General features: G+C 53.6%; 2 protein-coding genes across 2 annotated transcripts; both read left to right on the top strand.

Annotated features, from left to right (window-relative positions):
* Positions 1–978: 978 nt before the first annotated feature.
* On the top strand, positions 979–3,522 carry JN550_010869 (uncharacterized protein; the record flags this gene model as incomplete). The annotated part of the gene is made up of 1 exon (XM_049309171.1): positions 979–3,522. The coding sequence occupies one exon, from the start codon at positions 979–981 to the stop codon at positions 3,520–3,522; it is 2,544 nt and encodes an 847-aa protein (XP_049167109.1).
* A 925-nt stretch (positions 3,523–4,447) lies between these two features.
* Positions 4,448–7,942, top strand: JN550_010868 (uncharacterized protein; the record flags this gene model as incomplete). Its single annotated transcript, XM_049309170.1, has 9 exons — positions 4,448–5,045; positions 5,095–5,731; positions 5,784–5,901; positions 5,961–5,998; positions 6,049–6,190; positions 6,314–7,216; positions 7,273–7,356; positions 7,435–7,606; positions 7,671–7,942. The coding sequence occupies 9 exons, from the start codon at positions 4,448–4,450 to the stop codon at positions 7,940–7,942; spliced, it is 2,964 nt and encodes a 987-aa protein (XP_049167108.1).
* Positions 7,943–10,371: the final 2,429 nt, after the last annotated feature.

Here is a 10,371-nt window from a genome sequence, read left to right as displayed (position 1 = left end):
GTTTCCCGCACAATTTCGTACAATTCACAATAGGGGGGGGAGGTGGCCCAGCATGGAGTCCTCCCTCCCTCGCTAGCAGGATGAAGTTATAGTAGTGATAAATCAACGGATCTCGGACAAGACCATTCCCCGGGCCTAAAACTGCCCGCCATAACCATCTGCCATGAATGATGACAGTCTACGCTTGCAGAGCACCATGACGTCAAAAAATACCAGTCCGAAAGTTTAGGCTTGACGCGCCGCACGTGCCTCCTTGCCGCCGTCGTCACCGTCGAAATGAACAGCCACGAGGATCGTCCATTACCCTGAGAAGCATCCAATGCCTTGGACTGGTCCGTGGTTGAAGAAAGACCCCCTGGCAGGCGAGCAATCCGTCTGCCTTGTCAGCCAAAGACTCAAGTGAGGCAGTGATCCGGCAGCCGTGGGGTCCCTAGTGGGCTTTGGGCCAAAACGGGGGCGCGCCGTTCCAATCCATCGTGGCACCGCCGCGGCGTCAGCAATCAACAGACTTTTCGGCAGGGACCCTGGACTTGGCATGCCCGGCCGGGATACATACTTGTTTACTTGAACGCCCTGGCATCTCTTTCTGGAACAGCCAGCACGAACAGCTCCAATTGCCCGATACTTTGCGTTATTTCCTGTTGCACCTTAACTCTCCGTCAGTTGTCAGTAGCCCGTCCAGGAAGCTCATAGTCAAATCCCACAACCCTTGGGCATACCCACTCGACGGGGTCTTCTAACCGAGTCGAGTTCCCGCAATACCGGCGCATCCGGCCCGTCTCTGCCCTCTCGGCGCAACCAAAAGTCGAGTTGTGAGCTGTTGTACTACACCACGAGGCACGGATGGCCTGTTACGTTTTAAGTCCTGTACCCGCTGACATAAATACGTGCCACATCGTCCACACGCTGAGGACATAATCGGTGGTGACACGAAGACCTGTACAACAAAGGATCTGTCAGCCGGTGCAAGGAGCAGAGATGGCCAACGCCTCTCTGCCTCAGCCGCAGGAGAATGGCGGCATGTTGTCTTCTTCCCAACAGAAACCGGAAGGCTTGGTCGTGTCGCCTGGGGAGACCTCGGACAGTGCAGGGGACGAGGAATCGCTCTTTGCTGACGCGGATGATGCCCAGTCCATCGTCCAGCCCGCCTTAAGTCCGCAAGCTACCAGACTTACCTCACCAAGGACACCGGCAGCTGAGAAAGCGGCGGCAATGGATAGGATACCCAGTAGTGATCTGTTCAGCGTTATTGAGGGTACCGCCACGTCGGATTTCGCATCAGTCAGAAAAGAGGAAGATGCGCCGGGACCACGCAAGCTGGTGAAAGCTCCAAACCGTCAAAATCGAGGGTTTTCTTTGGGGCAACTACCGCCGAGCCAACCTTTGAGTCCGAGGTTCCCATCGCCCTGGCAGTCAGGACCAAGGGAGCTTGTGATCCAGAATGAGTCCGGATCAGGGTCGAGGCCGGCGTTGTCAAGCGTGTTTGGTTCGACCAGGCATCGAAGGTCTTCTTCGGGCGGCGCTGAGGCTTTCAGGAGGTTGAAGGACGCATTGCCCAACATAACGCTCCCGACCAACTTCCTGTCAAGCCTTACGTCTCCTTCCTTCTTCTCAGGGAATACGTCGCAGAAGAGCCCGAATCAGGAGTTGAAACAGTCCTCCCTCGATGGCACCTCCGAGTCGCGCTTTGCTCCGCCTCTTCCTGGGCAAACCACTCAAAGCGGCGATGATGGCGCAAGCACGAATCTGCTTGCAGCGCCTAGTGCATCCTCCCGGCCCGGTACGATGGCAACCAGCAGACCCCGGCTAATCAGGAAATCAACTTCTGACGAGTCCATGCTGTATCATTCGCTCTCGAGGATGTCCTCACTAGGGGACGACGACAAATGGGGCAATGTCCGAGAGCAAACAAACATCAGATTCAAGGCGATTAAGGAAAGTATAGATCGGCCAAATTTCAAATTACCTCAGCTGCCTGACGTCTTGAAACGGCATTCTCTACTGGGCTCCGAGACGCCAGACCCACGATCAACAGTTCAGTCGCCAACTACGTCTCAATTTGCTTCATCTTCCCGAGACGGCTTAGTCTCAGATTTTGACCGCACTTTGGAAATGTTGACGGGTGATGTGGTAATCATGGGCGGGTACCGAGGATCCATACTGCGCTCCACAAAGACGAACCGACAAGTGTGGGTTCCTGTGAAAGTTGGATTGAATATTCGCAAGGTCAACCTGGAGGTAGGCCTGGACCCTGAGGATGAGGAGCGCATGGAGGAATCAATATATCCGTCCGGCATGCTTCAGAACATCGGCCCCGTCGATATCTCTAAGAGGCTGTTCAAGCGGTTACGGGAATGCGAGAACGCGAAGAACGGAAAGCTACGTGTTTGGGATTACGGCTGGGATTGGCGGCTCAGCCCATATCTACTGAGCCGGAAATTGGTCTCGTTCCTAGAAAAGCTGCCCTCGAACCAGTCGGATACCCCAGAGGAGAAAGGGGCAACCGTCATCGCGCATAGCCTTGGTGGTCTCATAACACGCCATGCTGTGAATCAGCGGCCTGACTTGTTTGCCGGTGTCGTCTACGCAGGCACTCCTCAGAGGTGTATCAACATCTTGGGCCCGATTCGCAACGGTGATGTCGTGCTGTTGAACGAAAAAGTGCTTACGGCGCAGGTCAACTTTTCGCTCCGGACGAGCTTCGTCTTCCTTCCCGAAGATGGTTTCTGCTTCATCAATAAGTACACGGGCGAGGAGTATCCTATAGATTTTTACGATGCTGAGGACTGGGCCAAACACAGCCTTTCTCCATGTGTCGAGACGGTATTACCAGCTTTCAACGCTCGGCAAAGTTCTCTAGGTTCGTTCCTCAATCTGTCAAACAGCTTGCCCAATCTACCATTGAGGAGCCGTGGGAACAGTTCGGCGAGCGAACGACCTCAGGGTTCACCGACACGACATGGTTTTGTTGATGGTATGCGGCGAGCAGAGGCCCACCACGATCGTACCTTGGCTCCTCAAATGGGTACGCTCGCGGCGGATTCTAAATCTGCCCAGCAGCAGCAGGCCAGCCCCAAAAGTTTCACCGAAAGGGAAAGGTACATGGCTTACCTGAAGCGTACTCTTGCCGACACCAAGAAGTTTCGCGCAGAGCTACAACACCAGCCGCATCTCACGGAGTCCAATTCATATCCTCCCATGGCCATTATGTACGGCAAGGAAATCCCTACAGTCTACGCGGTCCACGTAACGAGCCGCGACGCCATACCGTGCACTGACGCGTACGATGACCTCCTGTTTCGCAGCGGAGACGGCGTCGTCCTCGCCCGCGAGGCCATGTTGCCTCCGGGGTACGACGTCGTCAACGGCGGCCGTGTGAGCACTGATCGAGGACACATTACTATGCTTGGCGATCTGGCTGCCGTCGGCAAGGCACTCGAAGCCGTTGTGAGGGGGCGCCGGAAGGGAATTGGTATGGGTACCGGCCAGTTGACCCAAGGGGCCAAGGCATCGCAGGTTTAGCAGACCCAGCGCAACAGCCGATGCCCCAAATGTATGCCGGAGGGGTGGTAGATGACATATTGAATTGTATATTAAGTCAAAGACTGGAAGACGCGGGCAACCGCGGACATCTGGGGGATAGACAATATCTATGCAAAGCATGGCGCTGGTGAAGTAGGCTTCGGCACCTTTAGAAATGCGAGTTATATATACCCTTTTAAACAGGCGCCGAACTATACAGAACATCGTTGCATCGATCTGGCCCATTTAAATGTACACAAAAAAAATAGGCCGCTGCTCCCTGAACACGGTATTGTCGACGTCAATCAGCTCTTACCGTCAATGTCCGTTCAAAAGTCCCTAGATATGGTAAGTGAATTCATTTCGTGCGCTGAGAACTTAGATAAGAATACTGCTCGAATCGAAAGTCGCACCTGTCAAATAGACGCAACTCGAATTATAGATCCGCAGAAATATTGTATAACGACAAAAACCACGTCGGACCAACGGATACTCATTGAAAGCCCCCAGAGACTTGCGTTGCAGTTATTGTACATAACCCACGAGGCTGTACTGCTATCAGCGAAGATGAGGGTCTCAAGGTTTGGGACCCCTCATAATAAACAGGGGTCGCCATCTCGGAATTCGTCACCTTTCCGGTCGGTGCAAGCGTCCCAAACAGGCGGTTCAGTACTGCAGACGCCCTTGCACGAGGCTAGCTTATTGAGGTTGATATACCCGAACTCCGTATCGCGGAATTGAACGATCTACAACCCATTGTGAGACGACAACTTGATACAGTCGTAAAGGTAGGCAACAGTGGGTTGCAACCATCCAAAACCCCATCAGCAAGATTTCCCCGAACCTGAGGAAGGTACTTGCACCTCGAAACCTATAGGAATGGCGTCTCACTAACTTTGGGCAGTACACGCTGAACTGAGCCCATATGGACTCGCTCAAATACGAGCCTGTTGTTGGCAACTCTCCTCCGCCCTACGAAGTAGAGGCCTATGGACACAACGCGCGCCCGTGGGCTAACCGACGGCTCAAAAGGGCGTGCTCGTTGTCGCGCTTCATCGCGTTGATTCTCATCTCCACGATTCTGTATCTCTGCCTGGTGCTCGAGAGGCAGGTATCGCTGCAGTACTCCGCCGAAGACGCGTCCGCCGCGCTCTTGCTGCAGAGGTTTGACGATTCCCTGAGACTATGCGCGGCGCGCAATCATCTCCCGCCGCAGGTGTCGCCCGAGACACGCGAGGGGAATCCCCGGTGGAACTCGGTGCGCGGGCAGAACGAGACCATTGCTCTGCGCAATGCCACTCTGTTTGATGGAGAGTCCTTCCTGTCGACTCCAGTGGACATAGTGTTCTCCAAGGGGCAGGTCCAGTCCGTCTCGCCGTCGTCCGCCGCGGAGTCGATATTGGACTCGGGGATTGAATATGATTTGAAAGGGAGGTTTGTGACCCCGGGGATCGTTGACATGCATTCGCACCATCTGGTTGAATCCTGGCCGGCATTGTTAGCGACTGGAACAGATGGGAACGGTGGGTTGCCCACAATCTTGTTAAGCCATCAGAGCTGATATGTCATCAGAGATGGACCCCGTTTTTGGCCCATTGACCCCCTTCCTTCGGATCACTGAGTCGCTGAAGGCATACGATCAGGCGGCGAGAATCATCGCCTCTGGAGGCGTAACGTCTAGTCTGATAATTCCCGGTTCTGCGAACACTATGGGTGGAGAGGGGACAGTTGTGAAGAACCTCATGAAACCTGGTGAGCTCGGGGAGTATGTAGTAGAAGAGATGCTCCTCGAACATGGTATTGCACGCTCCGACCGGCACCGGTACATGAAGTTTGCTTGCGGTGAGAATCCCAAGCGCGTCTACAGCCACACGCGGATGGCGTTGGCTTACATCCTCCGTCGTCACCTCACACGCGCCCGAGAGTTGATGGACAAGCAAGAGGCCTGGTGCTATACTGCCTCTGGGCTCCACAACACCGCTGAGCGGGCCCGTTTCGTGGACGACAAGGGTGGCTATCCGGAGCAGCTCGAGCTCGAGTCCACGATAGCGTTGATACGCGGGCAGGTGCTGATGCACAACCACTGCTACGAACCACAGGATTTCGAAACGATGCTGGGTGTCATGCACGAGTTCGGTGTTCGCGTCCGCGCGTTCCACCATGCAATCGAGGCATGGCAGGTGCCCGAGATGCTGAAGGCATATGGGGAGTAAGTCTGAGATGCTCATTTATCATCGCGGGTGAGTGCTGACCGGTCTCAGCAATGTCACAATTGCCACCTTCGCCGAGGATGCTCTCTATAAACACGAGGCATACAACCCGAGTCTTTATGCGGGAGCGATCCTAGATGCCCACGGGCTGCCGGTCGCATATAAATCTGTAAGTGCCATGGGAAAGAGAGAAATCATCCTTTATGCCACCTTGCTAATTTACGATAGGACCACGCCGGCGAGTCTACGGATGCTAAATATGTGATGTGTGTATACGGCGTGTCTATCTGGGTTCTCCCAACGCTAACCTTCACAGGTCGCAAGCTGCAACGGGACATGCTTTCCATTTACCAGCCAACAAGGCTCTTCAGTCCGTCACTTCGATCCCGGCGAAAGCTCTTGATTTGGACTGCCGGATCGGTTACGTACGCAAGGGCTATGATGCCGACATAGTTGTTGTAAGTGGTGATCTCTTCTTGAGGTTGATGAGACCCCGACCTCCCCTCTTCTTTATTATCATTATTATTATTCAATGTGGTAGTTTTATTCGACGAAGAACCGCAACTGACATGATATTGAAGTGGGACTCTCATCCTCTCTCCGTAGGTGCGACACCGCAACAGGTCTTCATCGATGGTGTTCCGACTCTCGATTCAAAGATTGTCTATGAGTCTACTGGCTACTCTATGGAGACATCATCTGAAAGACCCGATAGTCCCGAGCCCATCATGCGACTCAGAAAGTCACAGAAAGAGTCAGGAGAATTTTGTGCCCTCGCAAAACGCAAGAGCCAGAGTTTCGTGATCTCGGGCATAAGGAAATCGTTCCTAGATCACTACTCTGACGTGGCGGCTTCTGTATCGGTGTCTGGAAACGATAATCTGACGCTCGTCGTGGAGAGGGGTGAGATATCCTGTCTAGGAATGGCAGAAGCATGTCACAGGGAAGTAACTGCAGTGGGAAACAATGCAATCAACATCGCGTTGCAGAATGGCCATGTCCTGCCGGGTCTCACGGCAGTAACTGACACTCTTGGCATCAAGGAGATATACATGGAGCCAGCTACGGGGAATGGGGCCGCGGATGTGAAGGACGTCAAGAACCCGAGTTACGTGGACTACGCAAAGTACGGGGTATTCCTGGATGGCAAGGCATTCTCTAGAGCACGGCTCGGCGGTGTTACCAGAGCCGTAACTGCGCCGGATCTTTCGACTGTCGAAGACGAGCCTGCAGGCTTTCTCCGGGGCGTCTCTGTCGGCATCAAGACCAGCGGCACTAAAACTATCCTTGACGGCGGCATCTTTCAGGGTGACGTAGGTTTGCATGTGTCCATCGGCGAGGCTAATAAAGGTACCGGAAGTGTGAGCATGGCGGTCAAGACCCTGCGGGAGATCCTAGCCGAGAATACAGGCAAAGGAAACGAAAGCGCATATGGCCTTGTGGCGGATGGAAAGCTTCCTCTGATCATACAAGTGGAAAGGGCGGTATGTCAACCACGATACTGTGTTCACGTCATCTTCTCTGACAGATCATGTCCTAGGCGTATACTCAGCAAGTCGTATCCATTAAGAGGGACTTCCCAGGAGTCAACATTGTCATCTACGGTGGGCATGGCGTGCCTTCGGTAAGCTGTTCACTCTCTCATATTTCAGGCTCTTTCTCAGCAGGATCGTAGACGAGCAGCCACTAACGTAGATTTTAGGTTGCCAAAGAACTCGCAGCAGCGAACATTTCCGTGATTCTATCTGCTACCCGTCCCGGGCCCGGCGCCTGGGAGACGAAGGACAGCCTGATAGGCCCGCCCTTGACACGAAGCCCTGCAAGCATCCTAAGCGAAGCAGGAGTGCGCTATGCTATTTCGGTTGCGGCCGACGGTAAGACAGATCTTTTTCCCTCGTTAATTCCCCAGAGTACTGACGCAGCGACCCAATGAAATAGTTCCAGTGTCAGATTCACGCATACATGCCTTGGCCATAGAGGCTGCGTGGACGGCCAAGTACGCAGGGCTCAGTGAACATGATGCCGTCCGGTTAGTTTCCAAGAACGTCGAGGATATACTGGGATTGAAGCCAAATAAGGATATGGTCTTGTGGGAGAACAATCCACTACAGTTGGGCGCTTCCGTTGTTCTTTCTTTTGAAGAGACAGCAGATGGTAATTTGGAGGTAGGCACCTGCTGGCCGGATGATGTTGGTCTGACGTCCGACTGAAATAGATAAGTCTTTAGGCAGCTAGGTATGTACACTGCAATATGATGAGAGACAGCGTCTGCAAGTGTGAGTGCCAGTGGTACTGAGATGGGCTTGTTGATTCGCACAAGAAACACCGGAACGGCCAATGAGTACCAACGGTCATATCAGCAACAGAACGGACCTCGGAGTAAGCCGTCAGGGGTGCAGTCTCACTGTATCCGCAGTCATGATCAACGCTTCTTTCTCGCCGACTTTCCCCCTCACCTCCACCCGTGGTGAGATTAGCATTTGTGCGTACTATCCACCCAATGCTATGGCAGATCTAAACTGACATCGCCTGTGCCAATGTATTGGTGGCGGGAAGACATATGGTCTGCAGCAGATAGACCCCTGGCGCTATAGCTGCATGCAATGCTAGCGGGTGCAGCTCTAGACAAATATTTTCCGCGTAGTTGTAGGCGCCGGAAGCTCTTTCCATGGCATAGTGCGTTTTAGAGATTCGCAGAACCTCACGGATGGGTAGCGCAGAGGAGGGGAGGCAACTCCTCAGCGGGCAAAGACAGAGTAACCGCCACTTACATGCTTACACACATTTGTGCAAGTTAGAAATGGGTTGTGTCAGTTCTGGACAAAGACCGGAATCATGGAATAAAGCTAGGACAGGCCCGAGCAAAACTTGCTGCATAATTAGTCTGAATTGTTATATCAGCAGTGGTGCAACAGAGCCCCCGTTACGTCCCAATTTTACGATCTGAGGCAGGGTTGAGCTCATTTCATACAGAGAAGCCAAATCATGTTAGTCGCCAGCGGGCCCTGCTGCTCCATGATCCGTAGAAAAAATCAGGCTACCGGGCTGGCAGGATTCTACCTACAAGGGGCGACAATCCGTGGATATCTCGCTTCGTCCACAGGCGGCGAAGGATTCTTGTGAAGCCACCACATAATCTTGTCCAGATCGATAGGTTCCTGTACCCACCTGGATGAACATCTAGGCGAGTAGCCAGCGCGCATTTGCTTGGGGATGATGATATTTTTCTTCACGCAGTGCTGTTGGAGGCAGCGTCGCAAAATGGACGAGCTCATAGGACCCCGGACGATGGCAGGCTCCTTCCAACAGGTAAGTTACTCGGCAGCTGCATACTTCAACAAACCCTAATAGGACCCAACCCTGGTAAGTTGAGGTTCAGGGAATAACGTCCGCTGCTACGATCGCAATACTAGTCTCATTAGACAGAAGTCTAGACTTTGGATGCTAGACTTTGGATGCACGACGGTGCCATGGAGCAAGTCATGCTGCAAATGCATTGGGGGGATTCTCAAGTCAGCCAACCCCGGGCTAGCGTAGATTCGGGAGTAATGGATGGGTGATGGGGCCGGGGGCGCCCTCCCGCCCTACCACAGTTCGCCTGGGAAAGGCGGACACCATTCGACCTGGTAAGTCATCTAGTAGCGCCGATGCCGTCCAATTGATCCTGGCTGGCGGTCCCTTTAGCGCGTTTCAACTGCAAGCCTCCCTGGGTCGGCAGCTTGGCCGAAAAAGAGACAGAATGTTTCCCCCGTTTTCTGGCCAGGATTAGGGACGACATTTCAGTACATGGTGCTCCCTACCACCTACGCCGATGATCGCCAGAATATGATCGCCTTCCGGCATGCAGAGATGGGACGAACCGCGTATTGGGATCACGTTTGCGGATGATTGACCTTTAGGCTTCGTCATCCGACAGTCGATATCCGACTTCAAAGTATTCAAACTCGGCACAAGCCCGCAGACGCTATCCGCCGTGAGTAGAAAGAGCAAAGCTCACCAACCTAGCTAGTTACCCTGTCCAGTCCATCCAGCCAGACTGCAAATGGATTATTCGCAACTCAGCCGCCGGGGTACACCGGCGCGGGCGAACGAGCTCTGCGTGAGCTCTGCGTGCTCGCTCATAAATCGCGACGTGGGAGAGCCGCTGGGTTCAAGCTGAGGAGGGTTGCAGAACGGTTGGGCGCTTCGGGCGTCTTCCAAGACCAAGACACCCAAGCAGCCAAGGTCCTGGCATCTCGTCCAACGTCTCAGGAAACGCCACAATCTTTTCTTTAGCGTTTGGCCGCTGGCAAATCCGTCGTGGCCCTTCCGTGAAAACCACATGCAACACAACCGCCGGAGACTTGGCGCTGCCTCGAGGGGTGGACCAGCGTTTGGCCCGATTGGATGGTCTGGCAAACTGTGCCTGGATTGCTGACTAGAACTAGCCCAATATAGCCAGCCCCTGTGAGCTTGCAGCCTTCTTTCGCCATTCATAGTACATGCTGCATACAGACAACGCAGCCAAGATAAGATTTTTCAGTCTATTATCTGCATGAGCCTGTCCATGGAAGCACCGACGCACCCGCCTTTGCTTTATTTAGTTTTGCTGATGGAAGATACTGGGGATTCTCATCCACCGCTTTGGGACTCATGGACA

The sequence above is a fragment of the Neoarthrinium moseri genome (genome assembly GCF_022829205.1).
Source record: "Neoarthrinium moseri strain CBS 164.80 chromosome Unknown scaffold60_Wmoseri_CBS_16480, whole genome shotgun sequence".
NCBI lineage: Eukaryota > Fungi > Ascomycota > Sordariomycetes > Amphisphaeriales > Apiosporaceae > Neoarthrinium > Neoarthrinium moseri.
This window is presented reverse-complemented; position numbering and strand designations above follow the sequence as displayed.